This window comes from Oryza glaberrima, chromosome 1 (genome assembly GCF_000147395.1).
Source record: "Oryza glaberrima chromosome 1, OglaRS2, whole genome shotgun sequence".
Classification (NCBI taxonomy): domain Eukaryota; kingdom Viridiplantae; phylum Streptophyta; class Magnoliopsida; order Poales; family Poaceae; genus Oryza; species Oryza glaberrima.
Window position 1 is genome coordinate 9,275,067 of NC_068326.1, and position 20,083 is coordinate 9,295,149.

The following is a 20,083-nucleotide window of genomic DNA, read 5'->3' on the forward strand; positions in this document are numbered from 1 at the left end:
AAAAAAAAAACTAGCAAGGGCCTGCGCCGTGAGCCCGTGAACGCCGGCTTGGAGGATGGAAAAACAACCTAGCACGGGCCTCCACCGTGAACGCAGCAGCTTGAGGATGGGAGAACTTGCTGTGCATCAACGAATAAAAAAGACAAGTAGCGTGCGCAAGCGGCAGACCGGGGACCAGCTTTGAGATTGCAAGTCTGTTTTGAGACGAGGCAATCACCACAGTGTAGCACCACTCAACAGCAGACGGCAGACAGCAACAAAGCAGCCGCAAGATTCTCATCGATGCAGCAAGACAAGAGACAGCAACGGGAGCAATCAAAGCCAGTACAAGAATCCAATACACTCCCCAAACATATGCGATAGCATACGAATCCAAACATGGTCTGGTAGGTGAAACGGATTAAAGTGGCAGTAGCATCAGCGGCGCTACGTGACCACAGAGCATTGTACTACTACTACATTACCCAAAAGCACATAACCAATTAAGCATCATCATACCGAAACAATAATAAAGATTGCCCAAACGGTAGGACACAACAGGCGACACTCAAGATGGGATCCCAGGAGAAACTCCGGCGAGATTACTCGTCTTCGGGGACCTGCTCCTCTTCGTCCTCGTAGTCGCCCTCCTCGTCGGCGGTGGCATCCTGGTACTGCTGGTACTCGGAGACAAGGTCGTTCATGTTGCTCTCGGCCTCGGTGAACTCCATCTCGTCCATGCCCTCGCCGGTGTACCAATGCAAGAAGGCCTTCCTCCTGAACATGGCGGTGAACTGCTCGCTCACGCGGCGGAACATCTCCTGGATGGAGGTGGAGTTGCCGATGAAGGTGGACGCCATGGAGAGGCCGCGCGGCGGGATGTCGCACACGCTGGACTTCACGTTGTTGGGGATCCACTCGACGAAGTAGGACGAGTTCTTGTTCTGGACGTTGATCATCTGCTCGTCCACCTCCTTGGTGCTCATCTTGCCGCGGAACATGGCGGAGGCCGTGAGGTAGCGGCCATGGCGCGGGTCGGCGGCGCACATCATGTTCTTGGCGTCCCACATTTGCTGGGTGAGCTCAGGGACAGTGAGGGCGCGATACTGCTGCGAGCCACGCGAGGTGAGTGGCGCAAAGCCCACCATGAAGAAGTGCAGGCGAGGGAAAGGGATCAAGTTCACGGCCAGCTTGCGGAGGTCAGAGTTCAATTGACCAGGGAAGCGAAGGCAGCAAGTAACTCCACTCATTGTAGCACTGATCAAGTGGTTCAGGTCGCCAACTGTTCATATGAAAAATTTAGGTTAGCCAAACTAGGATAAAAACACTATAGCAACTTTACAGGCAGAGACTGTAGTACAGACAGAAACTAGATGCAAGTTTTTAACATGAATCAAAAATAATTATGGTTAAATAAAGATAGTAGTACATGATGCACTCAACAACATTCCTAAGAAAAGTTGATGCCCTTATGTAGGAGTAGGTGGCACTATCATGCCAGCTACTTTATTATGATGCAATAATGTGTACAGGAAACATGCTTGATCTGTACGATGGGTGCAAATAAATTAAACCACCGAACCAGCAAGGGGATTCAGATGTAACTGGCCTCATAATTAAACAAGGCAAGGTAGATCATGCTGGGCTTGGGACCATGCAAATTGGACTGCAAATAATGGATAGCAAGATCCACACAAGATACATGGATCTACCAAAGCAAGCATTGACATTGGAATGAAACTAAGCTACCAAATACATCTCTGAAAATCTGAACAGCATATGCCACTAGTTAGAACCAGAGTAAGAATTAACTTACAGCTAGGAGTGGTCAGCTTGAGGGTGCGGAAGCAGATGTCATAAAGTGCCTCATTGTCAAGAACCATGCACTCATCAGCATTCTCCACCAACTGATGGACAGAGAGAGTTGCATTGTAAGGCTCAACAACTGTGTCTGAGACCTTTGGTGAAGGGAAGACAGAAAATGTGAGCATCATCCGGTCAGGGTACTCCTCTCTGATCTTGGAGATCAGGAGTGTGCCCATTCCAGATCCAGTGCCTCCTCCAAGGGAATGGCAAACTTGGAAACCTGATTACAGAAAAGACAAAACATATATAAGGTGATGCAGTGCTAGCTAACATAATAGCAATAGGATTGCTGAAATAGATTTCATGGTAGGGTTTTATGGCAAGGATTAAAAACTACTCCATATTTCAGAATAACAAGCTAGCAATAAGATTTACAGCTTAATAAGAGACTGACAACAATAAAACAATCCCAGGCTAAATCATTTGAACAGAGCTTTAAACATAAAAAACTGTAACCACAACAATCAAGTTTGCCAGCTTAAAACTATCCGCACTTATGTTACATGACAACAAAATTACACTGAATTGAACTACAACAGAAGCTAAGCATAGCAACAAGTAGTCTTATTAGAAACCAAACACTAAACCAAGAGTAAAGACCTCACTCGCTGTAAACAGCACAAGGTGGGTAAATCACAATGGTCAATAATACCCCACAACAAGTTTAGCAAAGACTAAATAATTAGCACTTTGGAATCTACATTATAGATTATTAAAGTTCCATTATATCAGGGTGACACGTACTAGCTAACAAAAAGCTACTACAGGAAATAAAATACTCTACTAAAAAGCTAAAGCGTCACATGATAAATTATATGCTTATAAAAGAAAAGAAAAAAAAAGCAGCCGACACTACCAAATCTGGAACTATTTTCACCCAGATCTGAACTAACACGCATCACGGGAATCACGCGAACATAATTAACAAGCAACATTTTAACAGTGGAGCAAGGAATCGACCTTGGAGGCAGTCGCAGTTCTCAGCCTCCTTCCTGACGACATCGAGCACAGAGTCGATGAGCTCCGCGCCCTCGGTGTAGTGCCCCTTGGCCCAGTTGTTGCCGGCGCCGGACTGGCCGAAGACGAAGTTGTCGGGGCGGAAGATCTGGCCATAGGGGCCGGTGCGGACGCTGTCCATGGTACCCGGCTCGAGGTCCATGAGCACGGCGCGGGGCACGAAGCGGCCGCAGGAGGCCTCATTGTAGTAGACGTTGACGCGCTCGAGCTGGAGGTCGGAGGTGCCGACGTAGCGGCCGGTGGGGTCGATGCCGTGCTCGTCGCAGACCACCTCCCAGAACTTGGAGCCGATCTGGTTGCCACACTGCCCGCCCTGGATGTGCAGGATCTCCCTCATGGCTGCCGGTTGGTGCCTGCAGGTGGGAGGGAGGCAAATCGAAGGAGATTCCGCGGTTAGGTGCGAGAAAACGATGGGGGATTGGTTTGAAATGGAAGGAGGACCAGATCTGCTTTTGAAAAGCTCAAATCCCCCGGTATTTTGAGAGCAAAAAGTTCAAAACAGGACACAGATCCAAGCTCAAAATTTGAACAAAAAGGCAGCAAAACGGGAACCGAAACGAATCTAGTATATGTTCTCAGTGAAAGCACGTTCGATGAGAGCAAATCCGAGAAGCAAATCCCAAAATGTCACAGATAAAACCTTCCGAAATAAGCCGAGTGGACTGCAAAACAACTAAAAATCTACCAAAAAAACAGATCTAACATAAAGAAAGCCCGAACTCCTGCTGTGAGAACCTAAAAACACCTCACAAATCCGCAACCTCGCCCAAAAAGAATACTCACAGAACGAGCAAACGAAACCTCAAAACAAAAAATCCCTCAAATCCACCACGACCCCAACCAAATCCACCGCAAAACCACGAACCAGATCCAAAACCCCACACAATCCCAGGTCCGGCAACCAAAACGAGAGCAAAATCCCGTCGTAATTACCTCGGAGAAGCGAGTAGCGGGGCAGCGGCCGAAGAGGAGAGGAGTGAAGAGGGGGGGTGGGTGTGCAAATGGGGGAACGCGAGGGTGCGGCTTTAGAAAGGAGGCGACCTTTATAGTGGGCGCGGGGCCTAGGGCACCGGATCGCCAGATCGGACGGCCCAGGCGCGCTCCCTCCCACGCCGCCCGCCCGGCGCCCCGGGCCGTCGGATCGCGCCCATCGGACGGCCGCGCCGCGTCGGCTTTCGAAAACGGCCCGTTGGGAGGAGGGAATTTTGAAATTTTTCGGGTTGGCCGCTTGCGGGGGGGGCAGAGGAAATGACCGTGTTGCCCTTGGGGTGAAACGGGTTGGAGCGGACGGTTTGGGTGGAATGACGTAAATGCCCTCCGTTGTGCGCGGTTCTGCCTGCTCTGGGAGATGATTCGGGGGAGAACCGCTGTCAGCCTGTCACTGTGGGATTGACGGTCACCGACCACTCAGTCCACAGCTTATGACCAAGAGCAAAAAGAGAAAAAAAAAACAGAAACTGAGAAAGGGTTGAATTTGAGAAAAATGAGGAAACTACAAAAACAAGGGGAAATGGAGCAAATTTCAAAAAAAAAAAAAACACATACTCTACATTTTATTGTCTAAGTTCTCATAAAACACATTTATTATAAATGTGGCATATAATCCCGAGTAACATGGTTCTAAAGTGTGTAGAACCCCATACCTACACATATTGAGGATGCATTCCTTTAAAATGTTATAATATAAAGTTTATATGTAACTTCTAATTGTTGATTTTTTTTAATAAGTAAATTGCACATTGTGCTACCAGAGCAGAGGCGGCCTTACCTCCGCGTCCGCTAGCCTCCGCCTCCGCTAGCCACCACCTGTAAACTTCGTTCGAGAAGGCAAATTGACTGGGCTTTAGCATATAATTAATTAAGTATCAACTATTATAAATTTGAAAAATATATTTATTTAATTTAAAATAAAATTTTGTATAGAAAGTTTTGCAAAAAGAAAAAGGTATTGTTTAGTAGTTCTGGGATATGAGGTAGTAGCCAAATGGAAATGTTAATTCAAACTCACCCTTAGTTTAGTCTTTTCACTTGTGACTAACTAATTTTATATTGGAAAAAGTACGAATTACACCCCCCCCCAACTATTGCGGTAGTATGATTACCCCCCTAAACTATAATATCGGATATTTGACACCCCAAAAGTCTTAAATCCGGATAAATTGCCACCCTAACTCGATTCGAAGCGGTTTTCAGCTTACGTGGTACACGCGTGCCGATACAGTCAGAAAAAAAACAAATAAAAACATGTGGGGCCCACTTGTCCTCACATTTTTTTCTCTCCTTCTGCCGCCCCCCCCCCCCCCCCCCGCTCTCTCTCTCTCTCTCTCTCTCTCTCTGAGCAGAGGCGGCGGCTAGCGGACACGGAGGCAAGGCCGACGGCGGGCGAGGAGCCGAGGCTGGAGGTGGGCGCCAAGGCCGCGGCTGGCGGCTGGTGGTGGGCGGGGAGCAGGGGCGGAGGCGGCTGCGAGCGGTGGGCGAGGAGCCGAGGCCAGAGGCGGGCGGGCACGGAGGCGGCTGCGGGCGACGGGCAAGGAGCCGAGGCCGCAGGCGGGCAGGCACGAAGGCGGTTGTGGGCAGCGAGAGAGGAGCCGAGGCCGCATGCGAGCGGGCACGAAGGCGGCTGCGGGTGGCACGGAGCCATATATTTGTTGCACTTTGGACCATCTCGACTCTTTTCTCTAACCATGTACTCAAGACCGTTGATGTGCTCAATAAGTGGTATGGGGTGACCCAGATAGGAACAAAGGTAGAGTTAGTAGTCTAGAGTAAAAAGATTGGACTACTAGTGGTCCAAAGTAAAACTCTAGCAATAGCAATGAAAGATACCCTGAAGTGTGATTCACTATTTCTCTTAATTTACATTGTTGGTTTAACTTTTCACTACTTTAAAAATATTTTTTTATACACTGAAATTATTTGAGATTTTGTTTGGGTTTTATGGTACATTTATACCATAAAACTTGTGGTTACGTTTCACACATCATAATACTTATTGTTTCTTATAACTTTCGACCATAAAGTGTGGATATTTATGAAATTTACTCAGAAAAAAAGGTCAACAAGAGGCTATTCCTGCTCCGGGAGGCTACCACGATTCCAATGCGGCATGTGGCAATGGTAACAATAGAAATGGTAAATACCCTGTGGCGGGATTAGCGAATGGTGGCCGACATCGTAACCTTAATGGGTAGGGTTGAGAAGCTAGGATGGCACAACACCACATGGCTAGAGAAGGAGATTGGGAGGTATGGCAATTTAACCCATGGGTCCAAATACACACGGGTAACACCCCCCCCCCCAACCCCTCCCCAATGGCCATGGGTATATGTTAGATTTTGGCCCCGTTTGGCACAGCTCTAGCTCCCAACTCCATCTTACCTGGAGCTGGAGTTGTGCCAAACAGTATAGATTCTATATTTTTTGAAGCGGAGTTGGCAGAGTTGCTCCACAAAATTGTACTATAGGGATGGAGCTGGGTTTTTGCTACTCCACAACTCCACTCCACCCCAAAAGACCCACTGCCCTTTAACTTTTTAGTGTATTTACAGAACTACCCCTAACCACCTCATCTCCTCCTGTTCTCACTCCTCCCCCATCTTCCTCCCGAGTCCTAGCTGCGGCGGCGGCGGCGGCGGGCGTGGGCGGCGGCGGACGTCGATAGCGACAGCAGGCGCATGGCAGTCGGCGACGACGCGCGGCCGGCGGTGGCGTCAGTGGTGGCAGGCCGGAGCGTAGGATGACCGACGATGGCATCAGTGGTGGTAGAGCAGCACGCGGGCGGTGGGATGCAGGATGAACGACGACGACGGCAGGGCGCACGGGTTGGGCGATGGCGACTGTTGCACGCAGCGGCGGTGGTGGTAGGCCGAAGCATGGGATGACTGACAACGGCATCAACGGTGGTAGTTTGGTAGAGCAACACGCGGGCGGCGGGGCGTGGCATGAACGACGACGATGGCAGGGCACATGGGCTGGCCGATGGCGATTGCTGCATGGCGGCGCGCGGCGATGGGGCACGAGATGAGCGACGCCAGCGGCAGGGCAACATGCAGGTGGCGGCGTCGACAGAGGCAGGCGGCGCTGGCCGGGCGGCGGCAGGACGACGGGACGCACCCCATGTGTTCGATGAAATGGTGACACAGGACGTGGTGGCATGGAGCTGACTAATCTAGCCAAACACTTTCACACCTACCTCTAGCTCCTATAGGAGCTAGCTCCCATTGGAGTTGGAGTTTAGAGTTAGTAGTTAGAGTTTGGAGCCCTACCAAATGGGGCCTTTGTGTTCATGGGTATGCCTAACTTGGCCGAGCTAGTATTAGGCTCATAGGTAACATATGGGTACCCGAATATAAATGTACATACATGATTTTCTGGATGATTGTGTGTCAAAGATCAACTAAAACTTGAATGTGCAAATACACAAAGTGATACGTATTAATGGCTTGGTCATTTGTTTTCTTATTCCGTGATGAAATAATCTGTACATTGGTTAGTTGTAGAATTATGGATGTTGGTATGCACTCACTACTTATGAATGATTGTAATTTGCACCATTGATTGTTTATGGTTTTATACTTACTAGCCAACATTTTGGGACGGAGGAAGTAATAGATATTAATTGTGATAGCATGTATATATCAATATCAATATATATATATATATATATATATATATATATATATATATATATATATATATATATATATATTGCATCATGTTGTTGAAAAACCAATGGTACTAGTACCCAACAAGCATAGGCATGGGGTCTATCTTTACACATGATATGAGTATTTGACATGGGTTGGGCGAGGAGTTTTGGGTCTCGAGTCGAGCATGTTCTTGCTCTACCCGAAACCTATATATTTGACTCATTGCCAACCCTAGATGGAGGGCGACTAGAGATGGAGACGGGGACATGGACAATTGCCAAGACCTAGCGCAAAAGATCATTGGTGTGAGAGCAAGTACTCTATTAGCGTCAAATGGATCCATTATTGTAAGTTTTAGGGTTATTCAAATAAAATTTTTAGGGGCTTATAGCATCTCTAACAGCATGGCTATTTGACACTCTAAGCCAAAATTTGATAATTTTTGCTGAAAATGTGGTGCAATAGCCTTGCCATCTAGTTAGTCAAACTTGCCTGCTCGCTGGCCAATTTGGCCAGCCAAATTGGCTTGCCAATCGTGAGCCCCATTCCGGTGTTCCTCTCTCTCATTCGCTCCCGCCCCCACGTTCTTTCTCCGTTGGTAGCAAACTGATCAAGTCTAGATTGACTGAACCAGCCGCAGTTGTGCGTGTCGTTGTCATTGTCCCTCCACCGTGGCCACCATCCACCACCCAATCCGCCCGGTCTGCTTCGTCCGGCTTTGGCTGCCACTGGTTTGAGTTTGAGCACCCTCGTCGTCCTATAGCTGCTCCACGTCGTAGTCCAACACGTCGAGGGTGAGAAGCGGGGTCACGTCATCCACATCAAGCTTCCCTTTCCCCGCCCTCGTCATCATTGCAACATGCAATGTCTTGGTTTGTTATTTGCTAGAAAATAGTGGGGATTGGGATGGTGCAATGTCTATGCACAAATGCAGCACAAATGATCATACTCCCTCTAGGCACGGATGCACCAATGTCCATTTACTCCCATGCAACATAGATAACGAATAAACCTAAGGGATGAATACTAGTATAATGATCATATGGAAATAAACTATATGATGATCAATCGAGAATGGATAGAGTATTGGGAATGGATGGAGTACATGATTTTTTAAATCAACTTTCTTATAGGTCGTTTTGTTGCAAAAGACGAAACGTTTAGTAATTTAAAAAAACATGCATATGGAAAACTAGAATATAGAAATTGAAAAGAAAGAGTATAAAACACACCCTTAAAAACTTCATTTTGTCTCTCTTTATGGGTAGTTACATGATGGGTCTTTTGTATAGCACTATCCTTTGATGTGGGTCACTAACCTATTAACCCGTTAAATATCGGACCTACGTATCAGCTACTTAAAATTAGAGTCAAAGATGAGTACGTAAAGCTTTATATATTTACTTGTGGTTTTTCATTATGTCCTCGGTGAATAAGATATATATGAAGCCTGCCTATCTAGGAGCAAACAATAAAGAGGTTAGATTGGTCTTTTCGTTCAAGGGCATATTCATCCACTCCGAAGTGACAAACATGGCGATGGATACAGGGAATAGAAGAAGCATCCATTTGGCTTAATCATCGCAGTCAAGCAACATAACTGACCATTCAGAAGTAGATCAAGTCCCTCCAACTCCAAAGTTTATATATTTATCGGCCGGCGACAGTGTCATGCGCTGCCAGCCTGCCACAGGAATCGAATGAATCCAAACACTAGCAACTGGGAGTATTAAGCAGTACAAATTGTCAAATGCGTTCTCCATCTTACCGTGACGGCCATGTGCATAGGGCCATGTGGAAGGCCGGCCACAAAAGCAGGATCTCATCGTCTCCATTTTCACGTCCTTCGCTGTACAGTTACTGCTAATAGCTCACGATTCATACGGATTGAGCCACCGCCTGTCAGTGAGTAGCAAGTTTACTTGGTATGGCGAAGACCCAATAAAATTTCTGCAATCCACTGCACCGCGATTTTAGTGGTGTTCTTTTCTCCTAAAGATGAAGATTAAGATAAAAAATAAGTTTTTTTTACGCAAAAAGAGATGATATTAACGTATGATTGATTAAGTTTTAATTATTACAAAATTGAAAAATAGATTAATATGATATTTTAGAAGCAACTTTCACATGGAAAGTTTTCGCACGAAACACACCATTTCATATTGAAAAACGTGGCACGGAAATCTTTATCTTTATTCAACTTTTTGTTAGAGAAAAGAACATAACCTTTATCACTAAAGGCATGGTGTAGTCCATTGCAGAGTTTCCTTATCTGATCTGATCCGGGTAAATTTTGCCAAGATGTGCGACACTAGCACAATAGCATCCTATCAATGGGCAATGGCACAGCAGTACGTGGAGCTTGGCGCTCTCGGATCACCGATCGAGTCACCGTCGTCTTCCTCCTGCCTTTGCGTGATGTTTAGTGCAGGCATCTCGTCTCTGCGTCGTCGCTTGTGAAAACTGTGTGAAGTGTGATGATCCGGCGACGATGCAGCATGTGGCAAATCTGCAGCCTTCCCCCATGTAGCTCGGGGTCTCCCGTGACAAGCAGGCCACGAGCAGCTCACATGCATGGACGATGCAAAAAAAAGGAAGAAAAAAAGCAGGTCAGCTACTGATTTGCTGGCAGCTCACCACTGCGTACACCTCACTTCAATACTCCTCCATATGGTTCATCTGCCTGCCTGGCTCTATGCAATTGCACGCGGTAAACGGAGCGGTTGAATAAGGGTCTGTTTGGCACAGCTTCAGCTCCATCTCTCCTAGAGTTGGAGCTCAGCCAGATAGTTTCAGCTCCACCTAAAATAAAAGTGGAGCTGGGTGAAACTCTCTCATAAAATGAACTAGAGAGATAGAACTAAGTTTAGGTAGCTCCACAACTCCACTTCAAACCTAATTTCTGAAGCTAAATTCTTGATTCCACTCCAGCAGAGGATTTGATGGTTTGTTTGCCGGTGGTCAATATTAAAAACTGCAAGTACTTGCTCAACGCTTGATGATAGGTTTAGTACGTGGTCAAACACTGCTTAATAAGGCCACGGCATTAATGTCGAGCGAGTGAATTAAGCAACAACCTTATACGGAATGCCACTGTTCAGTGCACTGCTACTGTAAACAAAAGCTAGCATTTCTTCAAGGCCTCAAGGCCATGTCCACGTTACGCTTGCATGGAGCACATGGCATTCGGCCTAATCTTGCGATCGATCTTAATAAGTGTTAGAATACAGTACTGTCTAATTGATAATTAGTGCACTGTTTGAGCATACTAAATGAGTCTGGACAGTATACGGAACATGGGACGCCCGGTCATTTTCGTCTCCGTTTCTGGATCCACCGCCGTCATCACTTTTAAGTCTTGTTTGGTATTTTCTAGAGCTGGAGCTCAGCCAAACAGTTTCAGCTCCACCAAAATAGAAAATGAAGTTAGATGGAGCTCTCTCACAAAATGTACTAGAATTGTAAAGCTGGGTTTAGGCAGCTCCACAACTCCACACTAGACTTAACTCCTGGAGTTATATTTAGGAGTTGAAGCTGTACCAAATATGCCCTTATTATCAAGCAGCGAGATCGGTCTGGGCTCCGGCTCCGGCAAGCTATTAATCATGATAGCCTCTAGACTCCCTAGATGCGAGTTGTGTCCCTTGTTTTTGCCCTGTGCACTGACGCCGCCCGGACGGACCACACAAAGCAGACGAGACGACGCACCGAGATCTGAATGCTCCGGAAACGCAGGATCCGATCAGAGTCCCGACATGTGACCGGTGTAAGAGAGGGCGTCGTGTCGTGTGACCGATGCAATGGCAAATGCAATCGCACAGGGGCCGCCGCCTCACGTTCCGCTGTTGCTGCCGAGCACTAGTGGAGAAAGGGGCTTTGCTCTCGGTTCGTAACCCCTTAGTTCCGGTTTAAAACCAGGACTATCAATTTAGGAGCAAAGATGACTATCTTTAGTCCTAGGTGAAAAAACCGAAAATAAAAATCTATTTTTAGTCTCGGTTGGTAACACTAACCGGGATTAAAAATAGAACTAGGCTAGCTAGATCTGATTGCTCCATTATTTTTTTCTTTTCTTCATTGTTTTTAATATATTGATTTCACCCTATCCCCATCCCAAAATCCTAAATAAATTATCCCCAAATACTCAAATCCTCAACTCCCCAAATCGATACATCACAACTTTTACAAAATTCATCAGAGATACATCACATTCACATCACACACAAATCAAATACATAGATCCGAATCACAAACTCTAAAAACAAGAAAAAAAAGACGTTGCCGTTGCGCGCCGGCCGCCGCGCGGCCCTCCGCCGCGCCGCCTGGGCCTCTGCGCCGCCGCAAGGCCGCCGGCCACCAGGCCCTCCGCCAGCCGGCGCTTGGAAGTTAGAGGAGAAAGAGGAAAAGGAGGATAGGAGTTAGAGGAGAGAAGTTAAAAGGAGAGGAGGAGGAAGAGATATGGGAGGAGGTAGAGATAAGGACAGGGAGGAGATATAATATATTAACCGCTCCTCCTCTTCCTCCTCGATCTGGCCTCGTACTCTCCACCGCCCATGTTGTGCATGCCGATCTTTTATTTTGGTTGGTGTTGCCAACCGAGACTAAAAATAGATCTTTTGACCGGGACTAAAGATAAAAAAAAACTGTAACCTTTTGGTTTAAAAGTAAAGATATCTTTAGTCCCAGTTTTTATTGTAATTAGGACTATTGTGGATTTTGGCTGACCGACTAAAGATGTATCTCCACTAGTGGAGGGACCAATTGAACATCGTTTTTGTAGAAGTAGTAGTATCCTTTTCTATTTTAGCCAATATAATTTCTTTTGACTTCTTTGGTGTATCGCAATCGCTACTTAAATAATTAAACTGTGATCTCATTTAGTCCAACTCTATATCTAAGACTTTTTAAAACGATATCGAGATTTAGAATTACATTAATAACATTTGAATGAACCATTTCGATTCTTTTTTTTCTATTAAGACATATTAGTCTAAATCCCTTCAATTGAAATCTAACATGGATAAGAACTCTGAACTCAACATCTAGCCAAACAAAACTAAATATGCATTTTTTTTTCAACCGAGAATCCTTTTCGTAGAACTGCTATGACCGTTTTCCTGCTGTGGGCGCAGCGCGACCACCGCAACAAACAGACATGTCACCACTCACCACCCTTGAATTTATGGCAAAAAAGAAGCAATCCATTCACGGCGAGTAGACGCCGCGCCGCCGTAGCGGCTGAGGGAAAAAAAGAAAAACGGATCGCAACGCAAACCGATCGATCTGGTGCTTCCGCATCGGATTGAAAGGCGCAACCCACCCACCACCCAATCAACCGGTGCGCGCTGCCGCTGGCTAAGCACGCAATCTGGACTGGAGCCAGAGAAAAAATGGCCCAGGAGGGGTTGCGTTGCGTTCGCCTGCCGACATCGCTGATATTTTTCACGGCTCTCGTGAATGCCCCACCCAGTGATCAGTTGTCAATATATGCATAACTCAACGCTGCATCCCAAGAGGACAAAAATGGTGTAGAGAAGAGAACTGGACGCTGTCGTGGCAATATGGCTGTGGACTGCGGTGGAGTATAGATGCTCCTTTAGCTCCTTGCTTTGAGATGCAGAAATGACTCAAGCTGGCAACGCTGGAAGGTTCACTTCTTTTTTCTACCTCAACATGCAGAGATCGCCAAATGGTTTCTTTGTGCAATAGCTGCTGTGGCTGTCCAATCCGTATCATGAGCGTTAAGAACTTAGGGTGTGTTTAGTTCACGTCAAAACTAAAAGTTTGGTTGAAATTGAAATGATGTGACAGAAAAGTTGAAAGTTTATGTGTGTAGGAAAATTTTGATGTGATGGAAAAATCGAAAGTTTGAAGAAAAAATTTACAACTAAACACGGCCTTTAGATCGGATGCTAACTGTAGGTCTGTAGCAATTCTAGTTTTTACAGCAAATTTTGTGTTCAGCAAGTGCCAAGAATGATTGAATGAACATGCCAGGCACGGGCACATGGGTTTGGTTTTACACCTCCTCCAGCAGCTATTCTACCGATCACCGTTTGCTCGCTCCTGTTATCGGTGCCAGTCTGCTCAGAAGTGTCATCAGTGAGTGACAGTATGCCCAGAAGAGGACAAAGCACATGCTTATTAATTAATTCTAAGTGTGGTGAGATTAGTAATAACAACTTGCAAATAGAGATTTCTCGCTTGTTCACGTTGTCTGGTAGACCTAATTAGTTGCCATGTCCTTTTTAGAGGATGATGAAGAAAACAGCTGTTCCCCTTAATAGGAAAAATAAAAATAAAAAGGACACCAGCTGTCACGAAAAGGACACTGCTTACAACAACAAATGTCGAGATCATCAGCGAGTACACTTTACGACACTAATTATTTGATGATCCGTATTGCAGTGTACTAATGGTGCTACAGCCTACAGTGTGAGAGTACGTTAGAGGTTAATCATGAACAGGATGCCAGAATCTCGTAGCTATAGTGAACCTGCTAATCAGTTATATATACCTTAATTAAGAGAAAATTAAAGGGATAAAGGCAATGAATGAATATCTTTGAGAAACAGAGTAGCTAATAGCAGAAATGCTCCGTTGGAGATCCTAATGCATGAAGAAATATACGCCTAATACTACCTATTAGGTGCTTCCAAATTTTGTGTTGAGATGCTACCTAACATGTCTCTATGCAATAGGCATAGCAAGCTGCTAGATTGGTCACTAAACATGATTGAGCCGTTGACTGCAACTGCCCCCTATTCATGGGAGTAAGGTGGTTTGCAGAGCAGACATCAGGCTCATATGCTCATCTCATTATGCAATGACACCATACGTTTTCATTTTATTATATGCAAGGATGCATCTTGGGGCAATTTGGATGTCATTTTCCAGGCTCCACTTTGTCACAACTGCAAGCTTACCTTACATTCTAAGTTTGATCCAGTGATAGATAATCTCACCTTGTTTAAGTGGAATAACATTGTGTTACTAGGAATTGTCAACTTTGGTTGGGAAATCTCCTCTCAGTGATGCCACTCTTTTATTGATCGTTCCACAAATTTCCAACGATCTGTCAAATTTGTCTAACCACTTTACAGTTGAGAATCCTTTCGTTACCTTGCTGATATTGCTTCTGCCAGTGACTTAATATCGCTTCTGCCAGTGAAAGATGTGCACCAACAACCATATCTGCCACCTTTTTCTTCAGATACACACTTTCTACATCTGTTTCTGTATAAGGTTTGTTGAACCCTGTTGCAGTAGAACTGCTCTGAATATCTGATACATACTGCTACCTCGGAACAAAAACCTCATAGTTAACCTTGCATTGGAAATTGTAACAGTGTAGACAAACTTACTTCTATTGACCAAATGAAAAAAACAGAGAGAATTATCTATCTGTGCAAATCTCAGTAAAATTTACCCCACAGTTGTCCACAATTTGAATGACTTAAATACAGACAACATTGATAGTACATGTTTAGAACAGAGAATTCACTGTTACTTTGGACAGAAAAAGCATACCAAGTTAGCATCCAATGATCTGAGGACTGTCAGGTTGTGGTTGGAATGCTGCTATCCACGTGGAGCATACCAGAGAAAATTATCTCCAAAACCATATTAATGAGTTGAATTCGCAGCCAAACATAGCTAACTGAATAGTTCCCCCTCATCAGCAAGACTGCAAGACAGCACACACACCGAGTGCTCATACCCGTGGAAGACTTAATGGAGTTCATACCCGTGGATACCATATAATCTGTACCAGAGCAGAGCTACAAAAAAAATGTGGTCTCACAAAAACTCCACTGTAATCAATATTTTCTGGCAAAAATCTGCAGTGAATACCATGAGGATGATCCAAAATGACCACGCATCCAAAATGACATCAAAGAAGAATGCTATCACCGTTTCCTTGGGTAAGTTCCCAGGGCAGGTTCACCTCTCTCATAATACCTTTGAGTTACCTTGGCTTAGATCCCGTTAATGTTGCCATTGTTTAACAAAAGAACATTTGCAACAACAAACAATATTACTTCTGTTTTTGGCCACAAACAACAGCACTACAAGATGAATCTGAGTCAATTAACCATAAACCTCTATTTTCAAGTTGACTTTGAACTGAATCTGAAGTCATACTATGAGACCAGAATAAGACTTTACAGTGACCTTCTGACAATGATCTGTTTGAGGTGTTAGGCCCTAATTCAACAGCCATAATTTCTTCATCCAGTTTTCCCAGCCTCACAGCACCATTGTTTCCCAACACTCCAGTGAGCACGCGGACAAAATTCTTATGCTCAAGAGAAGAAGAAAAGCCGCTTTTTGAAGACATCATCCCATCAGCCATTCTCAATATATCAAGTTCATTCCAAGTTTTTTTAGAGCTCTGTGAGCCCCTCAGAAACATCAAATCTACAAATTCTGCAGCAAAGAAATCAACTGATTGATCTGATGGCTCATTTAACTTACTGCCAAGAGAAATTGTATTCCCATTTAATACCCAAAGATTGTAGCCCAGGTCCAAGCAATTTTTTATCACATAAGCTTTGACCACTATTTCCTTAACAAAGTCATCTGAGTATATAGAACTACTCATTTTGATGCTCTGGAGCAAACTGATAGCATCAATGACAGGATGTCCTCTATGAGCAAGGTCATCCATAAATTCTGTATTGTCAACAAGGAAAATGTAGTTCCGCATCCCTGACTTCTCAAGATGGCAAATCAAGTTTCTTGCAATTCTCTGTTCTAGTGAGTATAGACTTATCAGCACAACATTGTTTTCTAATTGCACCGACTTGAGCACAGAACCAAGTTCACTGAATTTCCTAATGACTCTTCCGGGAAGAACTTCAGCAAAGCAGAAATCGTACCATTTTAGCTTGTTTAGAGGCTGCAATTCCCATAGATTGAAATCCAGATTCTTCCCATCTAACAACGTAGAATCTGGTCCAACACTCCTTCCATAGTTCACACCTGCATCCCTATGAGAGACGCTGAGGGCCCTTTCCTTCAGGAAGTTCGTGTAGAAGTTGAAGTATCCACGGGAGTGGACAAACTTAATGAACCAAGGGGTCCATATTCTCTCCCCCATCTTTTTATACCACCCTGTAGTTTTCTGCAAACGATAAGTGTGGAATAAAACATTATGGAAATTGACAACATGTCGATTTCAGATGTTATTCTAGATAAAAACATATTCAACAGATAATATTTTTCCACTATAACAAACTAAAAATATGACACTGCTTATGTAATCCGGTAGTTTTCTTACCATGCCTTCAAGAATAGGTTTGATTCCTTTAGATTTGTGTTCATCGTACCATAATCGAAATTCTTTCCATGGTTTTGGGAAGAGAAGTTGGCCCCAGGTACCAACCATCTGGTACAAGAAAAGGTGAGTTTCACTATCCAGCTGTATCTTGTTTCCATGTTTACCTATTTATTTCAAGCTCAACTGGTTAACATTGAATATTGCAAGCAGCAGTAGTAATATTTAATTAACATGAATGCTGTAGATACCAAAAATAAAATTTAGCCATTGCTTGGATGAAGGCAATTCAGCAAGGATCTTGTTCAAAGAATCAAAGTTAATGTAAATACCAACCCAATAAACCTCACCAAGCTTCCATAAATTATGCTCACTAGCAAATTCCACTCGAGTTCCTAGTAACTTGATTGTAAAAATAGGAGGATAAAAATCACAGGAAAAAAAAATAATTACTACAAATTTAACTTAAAGTGTGACAACACTATATTTCACACAAGAAAGTTAATTAAAAATGCTAATCTACAATCTACAGGTACCAATTGCTATGACAAGCAATTAACCCTTGAACTACCACAGGATTTCACATCATGCAAGACATGGAACAGCCAGCCATACACATATTCTTTTTCCCCTTCTTTTGTGCAAGCTTTTGCATCATGTACTCTCTCTTCTCTCCTCATTGTTGCTGCAGCCAAGTGTCTCCATAGGCCATAGCCTACCCAAGCACCGGAGCTGCCAATGCGAACCCATCATTGGCGGGACTTGCCAGACATCATATTTCTTCCTCAGGTGGTCTCTTTGTTCTATCTTACTAAAACCCTGATTTTGGCTGCCATAACATGCCATTGTCACCTACAAACTGCACTGTTACAGCAAATGACTAATGGCTTCACCGTTCACCCCAAGCAGTACCATTCAAGACGACACCATCGACCACTGTGTGACTTTGCCAAATGACAGATTTAAATGCATGAGATTGTCCAGGTGAATCAGAGTTGCATTTTTCCCCATACTTTTTTGAAAGTTTGGACTGGAAGTCTCATGTGGTCATGCCAATTGCCAAATTGGAGGTAGATTTTCAAATCCTTAGTTGAAAGGTTCTGTGGTTGAGAGTTTGAAACTTCAACTTTTTAACGAAGAGTTCAGAACCGGTTAAAAGTTATAATTTGTTTTAGTTAAGAATGCATAAATTCTCATTAGAAGTTAATGAGACAAATATTTCATCAACAAAACAAGTTACAGGTTCAGAGGTAATATGGTGCTCTATTTACAGATTTTATACTTTGTTAGGATACATTACTATAAGTCTTTGGTATCTACATGTAGGAGAGTGGAGGTTGTTTTGCAACAAGAAATAAATAAAGTACAATCTACAGAAGCCTATCATTCCAATATCTTCCCTGACACATGGTTCAAGAAGATGCTAGACTTTAGAGGAATGATAGGGCCAACACCTAGTGCCTTGGGGAGCCTAGACATCGTTTAAGACGAAATTGACCAGTGAACTCCAAGAAATTAGCAAGCATACTACATAAAATTAGACAATAGGACACTAAAATAGCAGCACAAGAGCCCCCAAGGCAGGTTAGCCACACTTTCTGAATACTGCCCTGACCAACACAGCAAGATGAAAAGCATATCACCAGGAGTGCAACCTTTACTCATCTACCAAAGAATATGCTACAACAGAATGATGGTCTGGAATGGCAGCACCAGCTCATATTATTTTGTACTCGAACATCATATTTCATTATGGCTCAGCACAACTAAAGGTTAATTTAGCATCGCTCTGTGTCCAAGGACCACAGCCAGCGCAACCCAAATGTTTAAATTGTAATGAACATAAAATTTCTTATGCTAGATTATTCTGAAATTGCTGCCACTATTTGTCCCTAGAAACCCCATTTCATTCTAGACTACATCTAAAGTGCTTCCCTGATCTTGTTGGTAAATGAGAATGGACATGATTACAAGAAATCAAATATAGTCAGAAGCAGCAGTGGTACTACACAAAGTACAACTAGGGGTCACGACCACATCTCCATTACCAATCTCAACCATATGAAACCCAGATATAGACAATATAAACAAACCGATTAACATTGCCAGACTAAATCTAGTCCTAGCAGATAGAAGGAGATAATTGGTTCAAACTGTTCACAGATTATTGTACCAATGCTTCAAGTTCAAGGCAAGCTTTAGGCATGCATCAATCACCACCACAAGAAACTGTTAGGTTGTCCATACCCATTTTTTATAACCGATACATGAGAAGGCAGCAAACAATTAAACTAGGAGGGTGTCATCTAGTTTAATCTCGCTCGACTAAATTGTTCTCAAACTCTCTACTACTAGCTGATGTGATGCTCCCAATTTCAGCACTCAGGGTCTGATCCAAAATGGCTATCAACTTTTAGATGTTCAGACGTCTAGTTTCGACCTGGGGGAGCTCCAAGGATCTCCAAAGCACGATTTCTATCTTACACATTGCACTATTCTTACAAATCCTAACAATATATGCAGTGAATTACAGCCTACAAGATACAAATCATTCAAAGTAGCTCTCACCTGCGACAAACCGGGGGCGCTGCAGCGACGCGCCGAACACGTAGGGGCTGTAGTTCTCGCGGTCGTAGTAGTACGCCATGACCAGCCGCTTGAGGAACCGATAGTAGAGCGGCGACACCTCGAGGTCGTCCTCGACGACGAAGGCGAACTCGTCGTCGGAGCCGGGCCACCACGCCTCGATCCACTGCGCCTGGAGCCCCGCGTTGGCGGCGCGGTAGTGCACGCGCTTCTCCCCGTGCGGCCACCGGAGGGCGTCGGCCTCGGCGAGGATCTCGCGCGACGCATCGAGGGACGCGTTGGGGCGCGGGTGGTCGACGAGGACGTGGAGCGCCACGCGGTCCCCGGCGTAGTCCGCCGCGGCGAGCGAGCGGAGGCAGCGGCGGAGCGGCCCCGGGCGGTCGTAGGCGAGGACCTTGATGAGGAGGGAGAAGCGGCGCGGGTCCGGCCCGGGGCCGGAGAGGAGCTCCGCCGCGGGGACCGAGGAGCGGTGGTGGAGGAGAAGGACGACGAAGAGGGAGACCGGGAAGACGAGGAGGAGGAGCGGCAGCGGCAGGGAGCGCCGCCGCGGAGACGCCATTGCCGGCGGCGGAGGAGAGATCGACGGAGCACTGAAGTGGAGCAGAGCAAAGTTGCAGGAGAGAGAAAGGGAGGAGATGTGGGCTTCCTGGACCATACCAGTGGGCCTCGTTTAGATGGGCCTAGATCCTGGCCCATACATTAGTGC

General features: G+C 45.0%; 2 protein-coding genes across 3 annotated transcripts; both read right to left on the reverse strand.

Moving 5' to 3' along the window:
- Positions 1-308: 308 nt before the first annotated feature.
- Positions 309-3,962, reverse strand: LOC127771899 (tubulin beta-1 chain). Its single transcript, XM_052297848.1, has 4 exons — positions 3,796-3,962; positions 2,806-3,215; positions 1,796-2,065; positions 309-1,261 (listed from the first exon to the last, which is right to left on the reverse strand). The coding sequence occupies exons 2-4, from the start codon at positions 3,197-3,199 to the stop codon at positions 582-584; spliced, it is 1,344 nt and encodes a 447-aa protein (XP_052153808.1). The 5' UTR covers positions 3,200-3,215; positions 3,796-3,962; the 3' UTR covers positions 309-581.
- A 9,275-nt stretch (positions 3,963-13,237) lies between these two features.
- LOC127773294 (uncharacterized) lies at positions 13,238-20,047 on the reverse strand. 2 transcript variants are annotated; one of them, XR_008017558.1, is made up of 4 exons: positions 19,360-20,047; positions 16,795-16,958; positions 14,477-16,638; positions 13,238-13,594 (listed from the first exon to the last, which is right to left on the reverse strand). XR_008017558.1 is itself a non-coding variant. In XM_052299340.1 (3 exons), exons 1-3 carry the CDS (start codon positions 20,030-20,032, stop codon positions 15,550-15,552), a joined length of 1,926 nt encoding a protein of 641 aa, XP_052155300.1. In that variant the 5' UTR covers positions 20,033-20,047; the 3' UTR covers positions 14,339-15,549. The 2 variants fall into 2 exon arrangements, 1 of the variants encoding a protein (XP_052155300.1); XM_052299340.1 differs by lacking the exon at positions 13,238-13,594 and having other exon boundaries at positions 14,339-16,638.
- Positions 20,048-20,083: the final 36 nt, after the last annotated feature.